Source organism: Mustela nigripes, chromosome 4 (genome assembly GCF_022355385.1).
Source record: "Mustela nigripes isolate SB6536 chromosome 4, MUSNIG.SB6536, whole genome shotgun sequence".
Classification (NCBI taxonomy): Eukaryota; Metazoa; Chordata; class Mammalia; order Carnivora; family Mustelidae; genus Mustela; species Mustela nigripes.
The window spans coordinates 37,448,918-37,472,485 of record NC_081560.1 but is presented as its reverse complement, the minus strand read 5'-3'; the positions used below and the strand labels follow the sequence as shown (position 1 = coordinate 37,472,485).

At 37.5% G+C, this 23,568-nt stretch overlaps 1 protein-coding gene across 4 annotated transcripts in view; it reads right to left on the bottom strand.

The window, feature by feature from the left end:
- Positions 1–23,568, bottom strand: part of IMMP2L (inner mitochondrial membrane peptidase subunit 2) — an 855,652-nt gene that overhangs the window by 796,691 nt on the left and 35,393 nt on the right. For 3 of the 4 annotated variants that reach the window (XM_059396560.1, XM_059396558.1, XM_059396559.1), the window contains one exon: positions 15,157–15,293. In XM_059396560.1, coding sequence (XP_059252543.1) covers positions 15,157–15,291 — 135 coding nt within the window. In that variant the 5' untranslated portion in view covers positions 15,292–15,293. Of the gene's footprint in view, positions 1–15,156; positions 15,294–22,472; positions 22,532–23,568 lie in introns of all 4 variants that reach the window. The other variant, XM_059396561.1, reaches the window with a different exon arrangement.

Genomic DNA, 23,568 nt, shown 5'->3' with positions numbered 1-23,568 from the left:
ATACATGTCCAGTTTTTCAAGCAAGCATTCCCCACTTAGGGTATTTCCTTCCCCCTTTTGACATTTCTGCATGAATCACACTCATATAAAATAACATGTACTTCTGTAGATACTTTATTTTTTCTTTTAAAAGCAGGTCTTTAAAGCTATAGTAAAACAAAGTTAAAGTGGACATACACTATATTAGTTTAATTTGGAAGAGTAATGGGTTGCTAATTTTTTATTCTCCTAAACTTTTGATTTTTTCTATGCACATAGAGTGACACATCACAATTTTACGGGTATTCTCATATATTACTTGTACAAATAAAAATCTTTACAAACTATCTACAAGGTAATTTGCCAAAACATATCTAAAGTCTTTAAAGTGGTCTTATCCTTACACCTGGAAATGTTACATTTGGTTAAACAATATGGTACAAGAATACTAAAAGCCATTAACAATTACACGACAGAAAAATATTTAAGGGAGCGGGGTGCCTGGGTGGCTCAGTCAGTTAAGCCACTGCCTTCAGATCAGGTCCTGATCCCAGGGTGCTGGGATGGAGCCCTCGGGCTCCTTGCTCAGTGGGGAACCTGCTTCTCCCTTTCTCCCCTGCTCTTGTGCTCTCTCTTGCTCTCTCTCTCTCTCTCGCAAGTAAAAATAAATAAAATCTTTAAGAATACATTTTAGGATACTTGGATATGTTTGGCAAAATAAATTAGGTGAAAATATAATAAATTTAAAAAGAAATATAGAGAAAGAAGGGAGAGAGGGTGGGGGGGAGGAAAACAGTACAGAAAATAAGAATTTATAATGGTTGAGAAAGGCAAATTTTGAAGTCAAAAGCCTGGGCTTATATCTGTTTAATTCTTAACAAATTAATCTTTTTGTTCCTGTTTCTTCATCTGTAAAATGGATAATAGTACCTTCATCACAGGGGTGTGGGAGATACTAAATTTACTAGTATATTTACAGTGAATACTACGTTCTAACACCCAAAATACAGAGATCATTCAATATTTTCCAACTGCTATTATTATAGAATAACATCTTAAAATTAATTTATTCTGTAAGGTGATATAGATTATTTTCATTTTGCATATTTTTCTATATTTTCCAAGTTTTCTTCAATCAATATGCAATGCCTTAGAGTAAGAACTAGTTTTTTAAAGAGAAAAACCATCTGATTTTTACATCCTTTTATTACAAGTATTTATGAAGTATGTTTTCTTCCTTAACAACTTTCTTCAGTGTTTAAGCATCCCCTTAGTTCAGATCTCTGTAACTAGACAGCAAACTTTCTGGCTTAATGCAATAGTCCAATAACTATTAAACACTACCATTAAATATATGTATAGTGTTTCCTTGCTAATAAAACAGATATTGGCATAGCTTTCCAAATTAATAGTTCTAATTAATCATGACAAGAAATAAGTCGTGTATAATTAATGAGATATAAAATTTATATAAATATCTCTACATATTATCAACAAGACAGGCTATTATATGCAGTATAAACCAGCTACATGGATATACCCATACATTGGCACCAAGATACACCTACAGACTGACAAATCCGTAACTGCCTCATAAAACTGAATGAAGCTTTCTTAGTCCCTGATAGCTCTACAATCTCTCTAATGGGTCCCAGGTACCAGGGCATACCTATCTATTTACTTTACTTGTACAGCATCTGTGAAAAAATCTGTGAACAAAAAGATGAGACCGTGGTTTTAGATCTTTAGTTCCTCATTACTACTCGATGTGGCATCCTATAGGGAAAAAAAAAAAATTCTAGCAGTAGAAAAGTATTATCAGTAGAAATTCAAGACCTCTGAATTACATGAATCAAAGCAATCAGAATTAGCTGGTTCAACTGTGTAGGAAACAAACAGCATGTTAAAAGGAATTAAAAAGCACTGAGACAGATAAAAGAGACCGAAGTCCTTATATTGCTTCTTTATTGCTACAAAATAAACATTACAAAACCTAATACAAAACTATGTATTTGCTCTTGATTCTGCAATCTAAGCTCTGCTTAGCTAGGTGGAAGTCAACTAGACTGACCTGATACCACTCAGGCAGCTACAACCGTGGAAATACTAGTGGTCCCAGAGGACAAGTTCCACTGTGCAAGCAAACCCACAACAGTACCATGACACATGGTCACCACTATTCCAGTCTCCAACATCAGTTTCATCACCACCTTTCCAGCTTCTAGTAAGAGTTGTATACTATTTATCCAACTTTGGCCAACAATCCCCTACTGTTTTTCTAGGCCCTCTGCTGCCATCCAGTCCCCAAACCAATGCCATCTATTCTTGAATTTTGTTTAGGCAGCACCTCACTAATTTAGGTTACCTGTTGTTTCCTAACAACCACTCCAAAACTATGAGCCTAAAAAGAAAAACCATTTATTTTTTCATAATCCTGCAACATAAGTTTCACTCGGAGGGGCAGATCCTCTGCCAGCCTCTCTTTCCTGAGGCCATTCATGTGGCTGCAATCATCTGTGACTCAAAAAGGGCTGGAGAGGGCAAGATGGCCCTACTCACACATCAAGCACTTAACAGGAACTCCTTGGCCAGGATGCTTCACTTATTCTCCAGTGTCCTCTCTAGCAGGACTGCCTGAGTTTCTTGCATGTTCCCCACTCACAAGCACTGATGAAGTTCCTACTCGAGTAATATTTGTTGATGAGCAATTGGCTAAAGCAAGTCATATGGCCAGATTCAATGTGGGAGGAAATGTGATTCATTGAGGAGCCATTCCTGTAAAAATCTACACATTTCCCGTGCTAAGTCAATGGGCCATTCTCTCAGATGACACTCTATGCTTCTTTTGGGTCATTTTAAAAACTACAGATGGGATGCCCAGGTGGCTCAGTCAATTAAGTGCCTGTCTTCAGCTCAGGCCATGATCACAGAGGGTCCTGGAATTGAGCCTCCCATCAGGCTCCCTGCTCAGCGGTGCATCCCCTTCTCCCTCTTCTTTTGACTGCCCCCCCCCACCTCCACTCATGCTCTCTCTCTCTTTTTCAAATAAATAAAATATTTTTTAAAATAAAAATAAATTAAAAACTACAAAAGTGAAAGATTGTTTATATTGTAAAAAGAAAGAAAGAAAGAAAGAAGATTAGCTGGCAAAATAAAAAACTAAACAAAAAATTAAAAGATAAACATGCTAAGCTATAAAGTATAGAACACACAGTTAAAAGCTAAAAAATAAAGTAACAAGATAATACAAAATTAAAACTAGAAAGAAGAAATAAAAACAAAGATTACAACTCGTAAGAAAAATTAAAAATGAAAATTACACATTGATATAACCATTGATACAAGGGATTAGAAGAAATGAAATAAGCTAAAATTAGCATAAATGTTTGATGAATGATTTAACAGACCAATGTATGGAGAATGGAAAATTTTTTCTATTTTCTTTCTTTCTATATCTATTTTCCCATATTTTATTTATTTATTTGAGAGAGAAAAGAACATGTGCAAGATAGAGAGCCTCAGCTAGAGGAAGGGGCAGAGGGAGGGGGAGAAGCAAACTCCCTGCTGAGCAGGGAGCCCAATGTGGGGCTCTATCCCAGGACCCTGGGATCACGACTCGAGCGGAAGGCAGATGCTTAGCTGAATGACCCACCTAGGCAACACAAGAAAAATACACTTTTAAAAGTACTAAAATTTAGAATTCGAAAGCTTAGCAAACCAAGACAACCAGGAATTTGGAAGCAAAAACAGTTCCCACATCTGGCAAATGCCCCAACAACTTGCCCTACCCAAGAGTTGGGGGCTCTCTACAACAAAAGGTTTCTCAAACATATTTTTTTTATTAAAGCATAATTGAGATATAATATTATATTCATTTCAAATGTACAATACAGTGATTCAACACTTGTCTACATTGCAAAATGACTCACCCCAGTAAGTCTTGTTACCATCCACCACCATACAGAGTGAAGAATTTTTTTTCAAACTTGAGTATTTACAGAGCTTGTCACAACACAGATTCCGAGGTCCTAGCAATAATTCAATTTTCATAGCACTGGGACAGGGCTCAGGAACCTTCAGGAATAAGGCACCCCAGGTGGTACTAATAAAAACCTAAGGATGACACTAACTCTCAAAGGGCTTTCTCAGACCATGGGCCTCTTTATCCTTCGCATTGCACTTATTGCTTGAAGCCCTTAGGACAAGCCTACATTTAAAATTTCAGACTCAAAAGCTAAAATCCTCCATTCCCTTAGCTATAGCTCAATTTGAGCTGCTTTACCCTTTCAAGCCTCCCTCCAGCAATAAAGCAGCATTTTTCAAATTACAGGTCATGACCAATGAGTGAGTCATAGAATCAATTTAATGGGATGCAACCAGAATAGAAAATATCAGAGGGCAATGCACATAATGACGGTAATTACAATTTTAGTATTGTTACATGAAACTTCTGTTTCAGTTGTGTGTATATATGTACAGTGAAAAACTATATTACTTAATGAGTCATAAGTAAAAAGGTTTGAAAACCTCTGCCATAAAGAATATGATGGATTCATCAAGAAACTAAAAAGTTTTCAGGTGAAGAGTGCAGAAACACCCTCAAAGTCAAAGAAAAAAAATTTAATGATGATAATTTCATTTCATCATATTTCTGTGGGGTTTAATTATTCAGGCACTTCAATGCTTCAAAGAACAAATTTAATATGCATTTATTCAACATTACTCTGAAAGGGTAGGTGAGAGGAATATGGCCCTTTTCTTTTAGAAGCTTACAAAGTAGAGTTAGCATTAACCCATGAAATAAATAGAAGACTAGAGAACAATACAAAACATTTACAATCATGAGTTAAACGTGTAGTGCTGTCAGAGTTCAAGTAAGTGAACGATGGAATTAGGGAAAATTTCATGAAGAAGGTAGGGCTTGAGTTTAGCCTTAAAGGGAGCACATGATAGAAAAAGCAAAAAGGAAAAGGTATAGTAATAAGTCTTGTTACATAGCCAAACAAGGTGAACGGCCTATAAAAAGAATCTCAAACACTTGGTGTATAACTTCTCTTACAACTAAAATACCCCAAACATAAGACAAAGAACAAAAGGAGGATGACTCTAAAAGGTAGCAAGAAGACTGGAGGCTAGGGACATAAAGACTTAAGGAATGACATGGTGGCAAGTTCCTGGGTTTTCTTTTTGCTTCTCATATATTCTAGATAACACACTGGAGAAGCCTGCAACCAGGAGTCACCAACAGGCAGAACAAAAAAGCTTGAAGAAAAGCCTACTTTCATGGCACCTGGGTGGCTCAGTCAGTTAGGTGTGTGCCTTCAGCTTGGGTCGTAATCCCAGGGTCCGGGGATCGAGCCCTACATCGGGCTCCCTGCTCAGCGAGGTGTCTGCTTCTCTCTTTCCCACTACCCATGCTTGTGTTCCCTCTCTCACTGTCTCTCTCTATCTGACAAATAAATAAACAAAAAAATCTTTAAAAAAAAAAGAAAGAAAGAAAGAAAATCCTACTTTCCAGCCACAGGGCCAGGAAAAGGACACCCAAGCCGAACAGGAAACACTTCTTATAAGACCATCCTAATCCAGCCAAACACTGAAGGAAACTCTGCCCCAACACCAGAGTGTTAATGGGTGGAACAGGCAACTGGGGCTCCAGCCACAGGCAGCATCAGTGAGACTGGGTACTTTCCCTTCACTTCCCCCAGTCCTGGAACAAGAGGTAGAATGAAAATGCAGGCCATGTTAGTCAGCACACACACTACCAGCTACCCCAGGATTAGTTTGGCAATTTCTTAAAAATGAAACATATATGTACCATCCGACTTAGCAATTCCACTCCTAGCAGCGTTATTCACAATAATGAAAATGTGGAAACAACTTAAAGGTTCATCATCTGGCAAGTAGAAACAAAATGGAAGAAAAAAAGTCCATACAATGGAATTCTTTTTGGTAATTTAAAAAAAAAAAACAAAAAACTATCGATATATGGTACAACGTGAATAGACCTCCAAACACATTATGGTAAGTCAAAGAAGCAAGACACAAAAGACCACATATTGAATGGTTCTAGTTGCAGAGAATGCCCAGAAAAAGCATAAGTTAAAGTAAGAATTAACTTCAAATAGACAAGAGAGATCATTTTGGGGGGTTGGAAATGTTCTAAAAGATAATGATTCTACAACTCCATAAATTTATTAAAAATTACTAAATCATTCACCATGGATAAATTCAACAATATAGCATTAGCCCACAATAAAACTGTTTTTTTAAAAACTAGACAGATGGGGTGTCTGGGTGGCTCAGTGGGTTAAGCCTCTGCCTTCGGCTCAGATCATGATCTCAGGGTCCTGGGATTGAGCCTCGCATCGGCCTCTCTGCTCAGCAGAGAGCCTGCTTTCCCCTTTCTCTGCCTGCCTCTCTGCCTGTCAAATAAATACATAAACAAAATATTTTTTAAAAATAATAAAAACCAGACAGAACAGTATAATAAACTACCCTGTTACCCATCATCTAAGGTCCAAAATTATGAACTCATGGCCAATCTCGTTTCATCTGAACATCACTCCACTCTTCCTCCTCCCGTATTACAATAAAGTAAATCTCAGCTATTACACATTTTACTGCAAATTTTATGTGACAAATACTATAGAAGATTTTTCAAACTAACAACAATACAATTTTTATACCTTAAAAAATACACTAAAGCACAACTGATAAAAATGGTACTTTGGCCATTTTAAATAATCTTTCGTTCTCATCTTTTCAGTTTTGTCTTTTGTTTCTTTAAACGTATTACATTTAGCAGCTGATAGTTCTAAGAGCTTGTCTTTAAGGTCTGATTCTGCCAAAGGATGTTATGGACTCTCACTTAGAATAGTGCTCGTTTCCTTGTGTGATATTTTTACTGTGAGATCCTGTTCCTCAAACTTGTGTCCAGGAAGATCAGTGGTCGCTCCCACCAGGTGCATGAGGCGAGTCCAAAGTGACTGACAATCTCAAATTAGGGTGTTTCAATTGCAGTGAAGGTGAATTCAAACCTCAGTCCGCCACTAGGGGCTTTTCCCCTCTACTCAGAGTCTAGAAAATTTTTCTTGCAGCACAGATTTTGGTTTTAGTATATGCCTTCCCTAAATATGTGTCTCCTCCATGGTCCTGAATTTATTCAGAATTTCTGTTCCACCTCCCAACCCTGTATGAGCCCAGGGCGTTGTCTTCTGATCCCCATGTGGCTATTAAAACCCAAAACTCTGGGCACCTGGGTGGCTCAGTTGGTTAAGCGACTACCTTCAGCTCAGGTCATAATCCTGGAGTCCTGGGATCAAGTCCCACATCAGGCTCCCTGCTCAGCGGGTGTCTGCTTCTCCCTCTGACCCTCTCCCGTCTTATGTTCTCTCGCTCTCTCTCACACTCCACACACACACACTTTTTTTCTCTCTCTCTCTCTCAGGTAAATAAATAAAATCTTCAAAACAAAACAAAAAAAAACCAAACAAGTAAAACAAAACTCTGAGTTACCAGGAATTGACAAATGTCTGTAGGATAGCTTCAGACTTCAAAGCATACTGACTACTCTGGAAATGTATTCCCCTTTATTTGTGGTTTCAGATCATTTTCCTTACCTCCCTGCAAGATCACTATGCATTTTTAAAGATTTTTCATGTTTTATTTATACTTTTTTATGAGTTTTGCATTGAGAATATTTTCTAGATATCTACTCTGCTATATTTCCAGAAAATGAAATCTAATTCCTTCTTTTAAGAAGCCTAATAAAGTTTATAATCTTCAGTCTAGAATAGGGCATTTTCCATCAACCTAGGTTTCAAAGTTTGAAATCTTTTACCTCCCACCATAACATTAATTTCTATCTTTGTTTAAGATCCAAAAGTACCACAGAACCACCCAAAATTAAATAAATTATCAATCAGTCCACTGCAAAAAAACAAAAATAAAATGGAACAAAATATCTCTGTGAGCATTATTATAGGGAGGCATTACACAACAGTGATAAAGCAGGACTTTTATTAGTTATCATTTAGTAAAATGGAAAGCCTTACCAGAGTTAGTTGGAGTCAGTTCTGAAACTTGATGGCTGTGTGAGCTTAGGTAAATTATCTCCAATGTTTGGCCTCAGTTTTTTTAAAATGGATAGTTTAGCTAGAGTCAATATACCTTCATGTATTAAAAGTTCTGGGTGGCTCAGTTGGGGGACGCCTGGGTGGCTCAGTTGGTTGGACGACTGCCTTCGGCTCAGGTCATGATCCTGGAGTCCTGGGATCGAGTCCCGCATCGGGCCCCCAGCTACACGGGGAGTCTGCTTCTCTCTCTGACCTTCTCCTCGCTCATGTTCTCTCTCACTGTCTCTCTCTCAAATAAATAAATAAAATCTTTAAAAAAAAAAAAAAAAGTTCCAGCCATGGGAATCTGAATAAAGTATTAAATTTAAAATTATGTAAAAGAAAACTAATAGTATGCCAATCAGCAATGATCATGACTCAGAAGAGTACACAAAAGTCTTCTTAAAGGAACACGGTGTACGCAACTTAAATGGTTCAGTAACAATGTTTTTGTGAGTGTGTATACATGTATGTACGTATGTGTGTGTGGGTGTGTACACAGAGAGACACAAATATCCACGTCTGAGAGAGAGGAAAAGAAGGGGAGGGAGAGAGAGAAGGGGAAGGAGGGGAAAAGAAAAGGGGAGAAAAGAAAGGCGGCAAAATATTGAAAAATGATGAATCTGAGCAGAAACCCATGGGAGTTCTCTGTACTACTCTTACAACTTTTCTGTGAGCCTAAAATTACTTCAACATCTTTTTTAAAAGTGTTATGAAGTCAGCATTTAAATAACAGATATAACCCTGGCTACATAAAACAGAAGCATACTGTTCTATCATGGGAAGTAAAGGAAGTCCAGGAAGGGACATTATGAAGTTATCACTCACCAACTGTTTCAATCTCACATATGTTTGTTGCTATAAATACAAACTGATCTATTTGAATTCTCTATTAATGACAGGTTGCAGAACTACATAAAAATGTATAACATCCTGATGGGTAAACACCTTAGGTGAGATTTTTGAGCCGGAGGTAATTTGGGAAGAAAGCTCACACATCAGCTGAGAAAGCATTCCAACATGAACTCCCAGCTTCCTCCAAAGTCAGCCGCAGACGACCAAGGGGAGTAAGAACACAGAGCATTCAGCATCGCAGGAAATGTGTGCCCTGTGGTTCCCAGCATCTTGGAAGTGCAAATTCAGCAGGTAGCATAAAACTCCCTAACTCTACAATAAATTCTGGCGCATAAATCACAATATATGTATCTCTTTCCTTAAGAGTCTATATTTGTATCTAGCTTCTCAGAGTGTCAAAATAATAGTTATAACCAATGATAACTGTTGAATATTAAGCCCTCTACAGGTTTAAAATTTTTTTAATAAAATAAAATAAATAAATGTGACAAGAAAAGGGCGTAAGCCTCTTTGCTCGCTTTTTTGACAGAACTTTTAATTTTAAGCTCGGCAGGAAATTCAGATAATGACTGCAAAGAGCCAAGCAGGAGTCTAAGATGTTTCTTACAAACCAATCTCTTCAGGATCATCTGCAGATAGCTGAAAGTCAAGACAATTTTGAACCAAGGGAAGTGTGTTATTGATTAGTAAATACCTCAATGCTGATTAAACTATTTTCCCTCCCATTCTCTAACTTTCTAATTTATTCTGCATAAATCTTTCTCTGAAGTCTGAGCTAGAGAGATATAATTGTGGAATAATATTTTCAAGTATTTTCCCCTCCGGCTATGCCAACTGGAAAAAAGAAGATGGTATACTATATGCTACAGATAGCAATTCCAACAAAACAGGACAGTGATACCTGCTTTCTGAAAGTCTTAATTTTAAATGAAGAAGGCATACACCTTTTATAAGAACCAGTGACCCTGCTACAGGCATTCTCACTCAAATAAAATCTAAAACTTTGGTATGAGGTCATTAAACTATTCCTCGGGCACCTCTTTTACTCTAAAAGCCTCAGTAAGCAATTGAACTTCTAATTTGAATAATTGCATTCCACCAACATAAATTCCCTCTGTAGTTTCAACTGTATGCAGTATCAGTCTTCATTTCCTGAGTTAAATTAATATTGAGTAATGCGGTGCTTCTTTAAAAAAAAAAAAAAGTGCATCCACTTTCATAGTAACCTTTCAGCAACTAGTAGAAGTGATTCATGTGCACTCGAGGGGAATAGTTCAGTATGAGTAATCATTAACCAATAATTTCTGCCAGCATTCTCTGTGTGTAGAGTATTGCAAAAGGTACATCTCATCCAATAAAGTGGATATACCTATACAACTTTATTTTAAAAATCAAATGTTTGATAAACTGTACCATATTTCCCATCAAATTGTCATTCTACTATTAAAAACTTTACTTTCATTTATGACTTATCTTCAACTAGCTGTGAGTCCTCATGTTTGACCACCTCTGTCCTTCTATTCAGATACCTAATAAATTATAAATTAATGCTGGGAAACCTAACTTACTCCATAGTGTTCAAAAAATAAAGATTTCTTGTAAGACAGAATCCTGAAAACAAGCTTCTCCTATTAAATCCCAAGCCAGCAAAATTCTAAAAAGACATAAAAAACAGTTCTCATGAAAAATTTGCTACCAAAGTGATTTCCAATGTTGCTATAACAGCATTTATTCAATACACTCCAAAAGACTGGTACAATATATCTCTTTAATGAGATCTGATCTTTCAGTCCTTGGATTTTCTTAAATAACATGTCTACAAGTTGCAGAGTGACCTTTATGAAAAGTCACTCTAAAGTGATGATCCAAGTGGCCCTGGATGACTTCCAGCTTAAAGACATCTAAAATGGATCAACCTATTCCAGAATGCAATGACTCAAAATTTCAATCTACTCCAATCTTGTCAGTCTTTGACTTCAAAGACTAGGGTCATTGTAGGTAGACTCAAAGGTGAAAAATAACTTTTTAGATTACCTCTGAAGTCAACCAAATACCATTGAAGTCATAGTGGCTATAGTAGGTATACTCACCTACTCAGTTTTTTCCTTCCCTCCTCACTTTGCCATGACTCCCAATCTCACTGACTTTGCCATGACTCCCAATCTCACTGACTTTAGGTTTTGATACATGACTTACTTATTTGAACAGAGGAGTCGAAGTTCTGAACAGTCTTTAAGAGGTTCTGAGTGTTTCTACTCACCCTCTGATATCTTGCTATCACCCATGAAAACATACCCCCAAGTAGCCATGGCTCCTTCAGTGTAGGTCCCACAAAGACAGATACATGAAGTAGAATGAACCAAACCCAGAGTCCAGAGTGACTACAGTTAATCTACCGACCCATGAGTAAGAAATAATGATCTGAATGCAAGCAACTGAAATCTTAGGGTAGTTTATTGCTATAGTGAAAGTTAATACCATGACCAACAATAAAAGGGCTCAAGGTATTATTCTTCGGCACCACTCTATTCCACATTAAAACTTCCAGATCTATGCTCCAAAATAGTATGCTAAAGCAAACCAGTTTTCATTTCAGTACCAGGCACTGGCCAAATATATCTGACAGCTTGATACCTTCTCATCTGAAAACGTATCCATTATTCAGGGTTAATAGCCTTGAAACTCTTCTACTAAAGTAAAAGTACATTGATGACAGAATCCATACCTGATTCGCCATCCCCCACCACACCTAAAATAGTGTTTCACACTTCTTAGCCATTGATAAATGACTCCCTATTCCAACTCAAAGTTACCTCTGCTTTTCATTATTGTCCAAATCTCAAAATGACCTCCTGAGTCACAAAATGATTCAGATACTTGAAATGACAGAAATGACTAGATATGATCTTTCCACCTGAACACACATGTATTCTAAAGTGCACAATGAATGATGCTCAAGACTGGTAACCTACACCAACATGAATTCCTTCAAAATGGCACAGAGTAGGGGCGCCTGGGTGGCTCAGTGGGTTAAAGCCTCTGCCTTCAGCTCAGGTCATGATCTCAGGGTTCTGGGATTGAGCCCCGCATCGGGCTCTCTGCTCAGCAGGGAGCCTGCTTCCCTTCTTCTCTCTCTGCCTCCCTCTCTGCCTACTTGTGATCTCTGTCTGTCAAATAAATAAATAAAATCTTTAAAAAAAAAATGGCACAGAGTCCTTCAATGAATACTGAGATGTAGAATGACATGTCTCATGGTGCTGCACACAAACATGCCACAGAGCTATGTCAGCGTTCAAGGCAGGTCTCACAAGGGGGCCCAGCAAAGCCTTCAGGGGAGCACATTTCCATGTTGAGTCTTTTTCACACTGGTCCTCTCTGCCACGCTGCCTCCTGATCATTGATTGTACCAGTCTCATTTTCTCCATCGTCCTCTATCACCCAACCGATCTAGGTAACTTTCTTTCCTCTTCTTCTCCACACTTCTTTTCATTTCTTGCCACTTGCTTTTTCTCCCTTTCTCTCACTTCTAAACCTGGTACAAGAAGGCATCGTTGCACATTCAGAGAACTCCCTTCCTTCACAACAAATCAACCAACTGCCAAATACCAGATATAATTCTTGGGCCTCAGAGTCAATAAGAGCAGGTGTGTTCCTTGCAGGATGCTCGGGGACTTCCAGTCATGACCACACACCCTGCCAGCTATTTAGTACTTGTGTCATTACAGAAATTTGAAGACAAGAATTTTTGTCGAATTTTTGGTCAAAAATTCTGCTGAATTCCACAGTCTAAACATGTTCAGTTCATCAAAGTTGTGTAGTAGCAAAGATGTCTTCAAAAATGCTTAATTAATTAATCACTATATCCCATTATTATAATTTCTGCTCCTAAATAATTTTAAGTATGGTTTAGTAATATCTAATGAAATTATAGATAAATTCTCTATTATACTTAGAAGGAGTCAAAAAATCCGAAAATCCAGACCCAACTGTAATAAACATATATGTTTGTTTTCTTCCCAGAATATCCTTTCCTCTTTTATTCTGAAAATAGCATACCCTCTCTTCTGGGAAATGTCACCCCTTCCTTACCCCGAAAGTTGATTCAAATATATTCTGTCATTTTCTTATTGAGCCTAGCCCTGGCTAGGGCTGTGTACCTGTCTGAAGTCGGGCCAATCATGGCACCTTAACCCACGGGTCAAAGTTGATCTATATTTGTATAGATGAGGCTACATGACTGAAACAATCAATCACAGTCCTTTCCCAAGATCTTTCAAAGTAAAATTAAGGCAAGAGGAGAGATCTCTCTCAAGTGGTGACGAAATAGGGCATCTTAAAGCATGAGAGCTGCCAGCAGCCCTGTGCCCAGCATGGTGAAGAAAGCCGGTCTGAGAGAACGAAGCCAAAGATGCAGACAGAAACAGACGGCAGAAACACAGAAGACAGAGCACCCCGCGGTGTCCAAATCCCTGGTTCCAGTTGTCCCTGCTGATTGTCACACTTCTGCCTTCCTCCTGGGTACATAATAAACCTTCCAATAAACTCTCCTGTATATCTAACTCAATTCAAGCTCTTATCCTGTAATCAGTAGCCAAGGAAATTCTACATAATATACCAGACAAACTACAAGGTAACAAATTTGACTTCTTGGGAGTAGGGCCCAGGAACACTGTAAGAAATGTATCTGCAGGAAATGTACCTGCAGCAAAAAATCCGATTTAACAGACTGGCATTTCAGAATGACATTAATATTTAACACTTTCTTCACTGTCTTCTTAACTGGGGGTAAGCCTTGTCTTTTCATAAGACAATCAATTTCTTTTATTTTTTACTGAATTCCCTCTTAGCACAAGCCATGAAGAAAGATATTCAGTGGGTCTATACTGGCCTAAGTCATCAAGTTTAGGATACTATGCTTGTTGCACGATCCTCTGGAATATCATTAGATCCAAGGTAAGAAGGCTTTGTGTTCTGGAAAAATCTATCTCAGTATAGTAATGGTTGTATAGCAAAATAGCACTCACTACCAGAACTCAGGAAGAGATCTGATTTTCAATACAATAATTACATTTTAAAATGCATACTCATTCTAACTCCTCAAAGCTGGAGTTAAGAAACTAGTTAAGGAACTAGTTCTGACTAAAAACAATAAATAAATAAATAAATAAATAAATGTTTATTCTTTATATAACTTTAACTTTAAGCTCTTAAAAGTTTATATATTCATTTTACTTATTTGTTTTATACAGCTATCTAGAACAATGTGAACTTAATACATGTTCACAATGGAAGAAAACAAACCATATCACAAAATGCAAAATCATCTTAATTACATAAACTTACTCATACAGCTAGGTTATTAGCATCAACTTAGAACAAAGTCTTCCCTGTTATTCCAGAAGACTATTTGCACATAAGTTTTGGAAATCTCCACTGCAAAATTCTTCCAACATAAAGTGCATTTAATCTTTCCAATCAGCAACATACTTAAAGAACACACCCAGAATATCTGGGACCAATGTTCTACACTATTCTACCTACTGAAAGTGTGTATGTTTATACACATATGCATATATACATATATATACATGAACACATATGTGTATTTATGTATATATACACCCTTGTATATAAATATATTTTATGCATATATAGATACTTTGGGTGTAAGTACATATATATGCATACTAATATGTATATGGATACCGAGATAGATATAGTAACTCTATGTATATATATACATATATATATATGCATACACACACAGTAACTGAATTTGACCCAAACCCATCCTACGACTACACTATCAATACAATATCAAAGGATATTTAAGTGTGGATTCAAATATAATTAAAATATCTTAAAATCCCAGGTCATAGCTACAGAAAATGGTGTCATTTAGTAAAATTTCCTTAGAATCTCTACTTACCATATTAAAGTAAATAAAATAAAATAAAAACTAAAAAAAAAAAAACCCTACAGATATAGAGAACGATTTGATAATTATGTTTATTCACCTCCACCCTGTTTATAATATGATTACATTAAAAGACCTTTTAAAACAATTTAGTAAAGTTAAATTTCAGGTCAAGGCCTTTTTAAAACTTTTCAGTTCCCAGCACAGAAATAATATACAGAACTCCCACTGCTAGTACACAAGAAACCATGAAGCATGTGCTATAAAGAATGAAGCCACATCCGTTTTTACCTGCATTGATGCTCCCTCTACTCTGGCCACACAGGCCACCCGGTCCAGGAAAGTCACTGCCACGGGCACCGCCACAAAAAAGCCCTTACAGAAGGCTTTGGCATATCTTCTCACCCAGCCTTGTGACTGTGCCATACCTGAAAACAAGTACAAAATTAGCCTCAAAAAAAAGGTAAAAAAAAGAAAAAACAAAAGCAGCACAGGAAAAGCAAGAGTTAAGGAAAAACCACCTCATCTCTTAATATATTTCACATGCATCCCTACAAGCAGTGGAATAAATCTGATTTAAATCCCAAAGGCAAATACACTAACTCAGATGAACTCTTTTCAGTAACTGAAGTCCACTTGATAACTTTAGTGGAAACTCTCTCTTCACAAAGCTGTAAGTTAGAAAACAAAGAAGCAGTCCAAAAGTAAATCCCTTCAGGTTGTTGGCTATTACGGTGGAGATGCTTCTCACACTTCTGACATCTGTTCTCTTCCACAGTCCCACAAGTTTTAGTGGGACACATGGCTGCCTGGCCTCCCTTGCAGCTAACTGTGACCATGTGACTATATCTGATGAATACCGTATGAGTAAAAATGATAAATTTCCACACTGTGCTCTGAAAAAGAAAACGGGGAGGCCCTTCCTGCTTCCCTTTTTTTGATATCATGGTAACAATGGAGTAGTAGGAGCAGGAGTAGCCATCTCAAGATAAAGATGGCAAAGCAACAAAATAGAAGGGTCCTGGATTCCCAGCACCATGGAGGGACTATAATTGTGCTGCACTGTTTACCCTTGAACTATTATATTAAATGAGAGACCCACCACTTTCCATCATGTCCAAATCACTGCTATATGAGTCTGTGTTACAGCAGCCAAACTGATCCTAATACAACAATGAAATCTATGATAGATCAAGAAAAAAAAAACAATAAAAGAAAAAAACCACTGCATGTGGATTCAATACAAATAATTACCAACACTCACCCTATAACCACTGGACTAATTTTCAGATTTTCTAGGGATAAGCAATCCCTAAATCGTCTCATGCAATGAGAAACAAAATAGCGAGACATTAAGATACGCTACCCTACCAGACCAAAAGGAGCCGAACACAGTCCAAAGATGAAGAAGCTTCATGGTTGAGAAAGATAAATGACTGTTTTATTTTCAGTCTTACTTAGACAAGCTCCATGTGCTACCCAAGACTGAAGGAGGAGGTGAAGGGGGTGCTGACGTTAGAGGTCTCTTGACCTCTCCTTTGCAGTGTGCAACTAGATCAGAGCAACTGAAAAGTTCTCTAATACAACCACAAGGCTTGTTTAGACCTAAACCCACACATCAGTTTGCTTCCAAGTGATAACTGAAGATTATTTGTCCTTTTGAGAGCAGATACAAAAAGGTCCAGAAATGCAATTCACACCAGGCATATACCAGAAAAGCATGTAATGGGACAGTATTTAGGCTTTTCATTTTTAAGTTCCCAAAAGTCACACTTCCAATGAGAGCAGTGTTATAATAATATTAATATTATAAACATGAAAAGAAGCCAAAAATAGGTAAGAATATAAGAAGGAGAAGAAAAAGACTAAGAAATATATTCGTGAACAATATAGGGAGACGGAGCAGGAAAATAATATAAATAAGTAAATAAATAAGTACAATTATTTACTTATTTGCATAAGTGAATAAAAGCAGAAAAATTACAGTTAAATTCAGTCTGAGTACCTATATCTGAAGATTTTACCCGCTGACCTATATAATTTAAACTTGAAAGGAGAGACAGAGGAACATACAAAGAAAGGATGGGACCACTTCCAAACAGCTTTATTCAAAAGACTTCACTTCTTTTATTTTAAAGGAATGTTTCCTTTAAAGACACATACAAAAGAGGGTCACGTGGTAATGAAAAATACATAGTCTTCTGATCCTGACAGAGCACAAGAATTCTCCAGAGTTACCAGTATAGGACAATGGCTTTCCAACGGTTTTGACCATATCCTATAATAAGAAATACATTCTATAGAGCAACCAAGTACTCAGATACTCACATACACACACAACTTACACATACACCCTCACAGTGCAGCAAATAAGAATTGAAAACAGTTTCACAAAACAGTACTTATCACATAATAGGCTATCATTTTAGTCTGTTCTGTTTCCTTGGATGAGACAAGATGAACGTCAGGAGACCAGATTATTCTAGTGGTCCAGGGCAAGAGATGATGGTAGTCTGGACCACACTGGTGTTGACAGAGATGGAATAAAATGAGCAGACTTGGGGCACCTGGCTGGCTCAGTCAGCGGAGCGGGCAACTCTTGATCTCAGGGTTGTGAGTTCCAGTCCCATATGAGACACAGACCTTACTTAAAAAAAAAAAAAAAAAAAAAAAGAGCAGACTTATGATACATATTTTGGAGGTTAAAAAGACAAGATTGGATGTGGATGGGCAATGGAGGGAGAGGGGATAGGAACTAAGAGAAGAAGTGTCAAGAGGCAGTAGTGACCTATGAAAGGACTGTTATTGCATTTGAACTGCATTCCAAAGTAGTAAAAACATGCTCATAATTCAATTTCTCAAACCTTTACTCAGTCTTACTAAGGACAAGGCCATAAGTTGGACACTAGGAATATAGGAGTGGAAAAGCAGATATGGTTCTTGCTCTCAAGGATTAACAGTATTCCGGAAAGATGCCCATGAATGAACATTCTTAAATGGAAATGAGTATTGAAAAGGGCCATGCCCTGAAGCATGGGAATATGGAGCAAGGAAGTCCCTCCGTCAGAAATCAATCAGCAAAGGGCTGCCAAGGAAACAGCAACTGAGGTGGGACCTGAGCATTTCAGGCACAAGGAGCAGCATATGTAAAGGCGTAGGAGTGAAGTAAAATGTAGCTATTTAAGAAACAAAAACAAGTTCAATTTGGATAAAATATATACACAATTTATTTGCTGATCTTCAATTTTTACTTTAGTAAACTTTTTTTTAAAGATTTTATTTTTTATTTGAGGCAGAGAGAGAGAGATGGAACACAAGCAGAAGGAGGGGCAGGCAGAGGCAGAGGGAGAAGCAGGCTCCTTGCCAAGCAAGGAGCCTAATGCGGGACTCGATTACAGGACCCTAGGATCATGACCTGAGCCAAAGGCAGACGCTTAACCAACTGAGCCACCCAGACACCCTACTCTAGTAAACATTTAGTTATTGACTGCTAAATACCAATGCTAAGGGAAGAGAATATAAAGATGGCTGGGCATACAATATAATATCATTTAAAAACTCTCAAAAAATATTTTATATTTTCTATGTAAATTTGTATAAGCATATAAAAGTATTTAAAATAGAGTATTACTCGTATTATTGTGCTCACTATTCACTAACCACTCACGTCACTTGTATAATTAGTGAAGAACAAAAAGAGATAGAAAAAGCAGACTTATCAAAATGCTGAGTGGTTCATCCTAGATGCTGGAAATGTAGATGATGACTATTTCTTCTTTGAACTTCCACTGGTTTCTAGCATTTAAAAAAGAAATATGGTGCTATGAAGTCACTTTAACAGTATTAGTATATAGATACTACAGGATGATGCCAGTCTTGATCTATTTCCTATCATGATAAACTACCCTTTCTCAGTCCAGTCTCTATTCTGTTCTATGGGTAATAAAAAACACTGAGTAAGATTCTTCCCTAATTACGCAGCAATCAATGTAACTGACTGCAATTCTTTTATGTAACCAAAATAGTCTATGTTGGAATATTACACGCTTTGGAAAATTTCTTGAGCGTTTGAAAAGCCTTAGAAAGTCCAACCTTTCTTCTCACCCATAGTAGCATTTGGGTTCAAACAGGAAAAACCTGCTGACAACCCATATTATAACCAACCTGACAACTTGACTATTTTAAGTAATTAATAAACTGGCTTTGAAACCTATAAACCTATGCTTATCTAAATATTAAGCAAAAATAAGTATTAATAATTATTAAGCAAATGTGAATAGAAAAACACGCTCTCATACATCCGTGGCTCTTAGAATTAAAAAAAGCAAACATAAGACAGAATGAAATTATAAGTGCTATCTTTGCTGTTCCTTGTTTCCTGCATGCATGGACCTTCACTAAATGAGTAGGGATATGGGCAGAATAGAAACTGGGAATGTTTTCAAATATGATGATGCTGCAGCTATCCCAGTTATAAGGCAACATGCGTGCTTACAATGTAAATTAAGGGGAAGGAGAATGTTAAGTTGTATTAGAATTGGAGTCCCAGAATTTTGCGCCTCCCCTTCCTTCCCAATATCCACTCTCTCATACACTGCTACTCCATTTGGTCACTGTGGCCCCCAGGAAGGATCATAGTAATGAGAGTCCAGGGCATGAGGTGGCCTAGAACTAGCTGCATGTCTCACCAACTCACTTTCAGGCCTCAGTTTCCCTGTCTATAAAAAGAGAAGTTAGATTCAATGTCTAAGGTTCTTTCTGTGCCCAGCTTTAGTCTTAAAAAGTCACTCAGATTATTACTAAGAAAAGACAGGCGGTTGCCTTTTAGGTTTGAGACTCTAAGTGTTAAAAAGAAAAAAAAGACTTTGCTTTTATTAAACAGCAAGTTAAAAAAAAGAAACAGAGAAGAAGCTGGACCAAGTGCAAATCATGTCAAAGAACATTTAGTTATAGTGAAAGCCACTGTTCTTTCACTTCCTGTCTTCATAACTCCACTGCTGACCATCTCCTGCACAACAGAGTCAAGACAAGTATTTTTCTACTGAGAGACTCTCAAAAAGCATGTGGGAGAAGTGCCAATGTGAAGGTGCACAGATGCTACCCAAGCCAAGGGAAAAATTTAAGCTACCTTACAAACAAGTTGTCACTATTTTCAGAAGCTCAAAAGCCTCAGTATACTCCTGTCGCACCTGAAATGCAAACCACACCTCTACCACATAAAAGTCAAACACTATTAAAAGCTTCTAACTATCACTAAGATAAACCATACATAAGTGAAAACAAACATTACATTTCTATGTCAAATCACACAAATAAATTGTTTAAAGTTCTATGGCATTCATATTTTGTAAAGTTCATGTATTTTTTATTTCTTTAGAAACTGCCAAAGAATCATTGGAATGATGTGGTCTTTTGTTCACACCCTCAATGTTTAAAACCTCCATACTGGGGCGCCTGGGTGGCTCAGTGGGTTAAAGCCTCTGCCTTTGGCTCAGGTCATGGTCCCAGGGTGCTGGGATCGAGCCCCGCATCAGGCTCTCTGTTCAGCAGGGGGCCTGCTTCCCCCTCTCTCTCTGCCTGCCTCTCTGCCTACTTGTGATCTCTGTCTGTCAAATAAATAAAAAAATAAAATCTTTAAAAAAAATAAATAATAATAAATAAATAAATAAAACCTCTATCCTAATAAGCACCTAACACCTGTTTCCTCTGAGAAAATTTCTTTTAAGCAATGATAATATGCTACTAAAACTATCCCCAGCAAAAAGGAAATAATTTTTATCAGTAACCTCATTCTTCTAGTAACCACGCAAGTCACTTAGGTTCTAAACATTGCTCCTGAGAAAATTGATGCTTAAGTGGTAGGCACACCTGCTTCATTGCTGAACTGAGAATATTTTTAAATAAGCTTTCAGATTCAGTTGAAACCGTATTTGCCCCCTGCCACATAGCACCTGCAAGGGAAAGTTTTTTGGTGATGCTGACCTCAACCACATAATGACCTATGCCATAAATGCCTCTTTCCTCTCATGACTTGTAATGGCTTGATCATGCATGAATTCATCTAAAATGATTCTTAAACTTGCCTACATTTTAGCCTCTACAAAGTCACCAGTCACTCATCCATAGCAACGAGGTGGATAAATACACCTCAAGTATCCTCATTACAAGGACTATTTAAAAATTGTGTGGGAGGTTTGAAGGTAAGAGGAAAATAATAAATTACAAGGCATTATCTTATATAAAATGTAATCTTTCAATCATAATAATAAGCTTGCACATTTGGATAACCAAATCAAGATTTTACTTCTAAACTCAAGCCATATATCAAACTATGAACATCAGAGAATGTAAGAACAGGGATCCAAGCAAATCAGACACCCAATTTTCTGCTTCCTCAATATGTGTTTATTGTTCACCTACTAAGCATCTGGGAACTGTGCTAAGGGATGAGTACACAATGCACAAGGTAGGTGTGGTCCTGGGCTACACAGAACTTACATTTTCATTCTTGCTACCTTATCTACCTTGCTAGACACTATGCTAAGACACCAAAGGTAAAAAGACAAGCCAAAGTCAAGTTCCATCCAAGGGGGACTTGTTACAAGATCATAAGAAATGAGTAGATGACCATGCATGATCAGACTGCCCTCCTCCATGGATCTCTCCAGGAGTTCCTGCTACCAATAACCTCAGTCTACAAACAACCTAAACATGCGAACCCAGGAGGAATCTGGATACATCTAGACAAACCAATGCAAGAGAAAAAATAATAACTAATGAACCAGAATAACTTTTTAAAAGCTTTTATTTATTTGAGAAAGAGGAGAGAGAGCACCCACAAGTAGGGCGGGGGAGGTCGGCAGGGGGCGGGGAAGGGGTGGAGAGAGGGGGAGAAGCAGACTCTCCACTGAGCAGGAAGCCCAATGCAGGACTTGATCCCAGGACCCTGAGATCATGACCTGAGCCAAAGGCAGTTGCTTAACCAACTGAGCCAACCAGGTGCCCCTGAAGGAGAACGATTTTGATTCTACTGGAAGCAGATCTAGGAAAGTAATCTATGGAAATCAATTTTTTAAAAAATTCAGGGCCACCATGCTCCTTTCACTTGACAAGTAAACAATCTTATAAAATAGACAATGGATAATCTTCAGAATGTGAACTCCAGCATCAATTCCTTTATCTTTTAACTCATGTGACTTAGCAGTCTCACTCAAAAATTTTCAGAAAGGACAAAACATTAAGAAAAAAAAAAGAATAAAGAAAAACTAGCCAAAAATAATAAAGAGGATAAATGAAATGGAGTTAGACATGAAGTGAACCATATTCTGGCAAAGATACCCAATAAAAGTCAACACTAGTAGCCTAGTGAAGATAATGTCCTCCGTCTTGACCTAAAACTGCTGTGCATCTGGATACTAAGAGAGAAGAGATTAAAACTGACATATTTAATTTTAAGTCAGGAATGTTTAAACACAAGTGAATTCCAGGGTTATGCCCTACTACACCTGGTGTTGAGAGAAAACACCATCAGAAAACAACCAGGATATGAAACTTCATGAGTTTTTGGTAAGGACTCCAATTTGCAAATGTACAGCGTTTATGCTCACCTTTATCTCTGCCTCAGAAGGGGAGTCCTCCCTCTGTCTGAGAAGAGGCCAGCTGTGCTCTGCAGGGAGAGTATCAGCAAGGAGGGAAAGTCAGTATAAAATTGGTGGCCTCGGGACGCCTGGGTGGCTCAGTTGGTTAAGCAGATGCCTTCGGCTCAGGTCATGATCCCAACGTCCTGGTATCGAGTCCCACATCAGGCTCCTTGCTCCGCAGGGAGCCTGCTTCTCCCTCTGCCTCTGCCTTCCACTCTGTCTGCCTGTGCTCGCTCTCGCTCGCTCTCTCTCTCTCTCTGACAAATAAATAAATAAAATCTTTAAAAAATAAATAAATAAAATAAAATAAAATTGGTGGCCTCTATATCTAACTGGCCTCAGTTCAAATCATGATTCAATCATGTGACTTTGGACACATAATTTTTTCATCTGAGAAAACATGCAGGGTGTTTTGGAGGTGTAAAATGTTCACACACGTTGTTCTGTTTAAGTAAGCATCTGTAGGGGACCCTGGGTGGCTCAGTGAGTTAAGCCTCTGCCTTCGGCCCAAGTCACAATCTCAGGGTTCGATCCTAGGATTGACAGGATCTCTCTCTGTCAAATAAATAAATAAAATAAAATAAATAAAAATAATAAATAAAATATTTTTAAAAAATAATAAAAATTTTAAAAATAAAAATAAAAAAAGTAAGCAAGTATGAAGAAGAATAATAAAGTCCCATAAAGCTAGTATCTGAATACAGTATTTGCATATTAGAGAACAATGGCTGGATCATCAAATAAAAGGTATTTCTCCAGGTAAAAGCATTAGCCATGTATAAAGAGAGGGGCTAGCAGTAACAAATCGAAAAAGAACATTAGACTTGCATACATACTGATAATTCAGAATTCTAAGGTAAGCATTTAGTTTATTTTCAAGTATTTTGCTGTAATAAATAATGCCTCAGTGAGGGAGAAAAAAAGAATAGACTTAAGGAAGTTTGATACATACAATAAAACCAGTAAAGCTCATCTTACAGTAATGGAACACCTACTAAACAGAGTGATATTTTGTTCTGCTTTGAACTCAATTTTCTTCTAGGATTTAACTGGTTAGGGACTA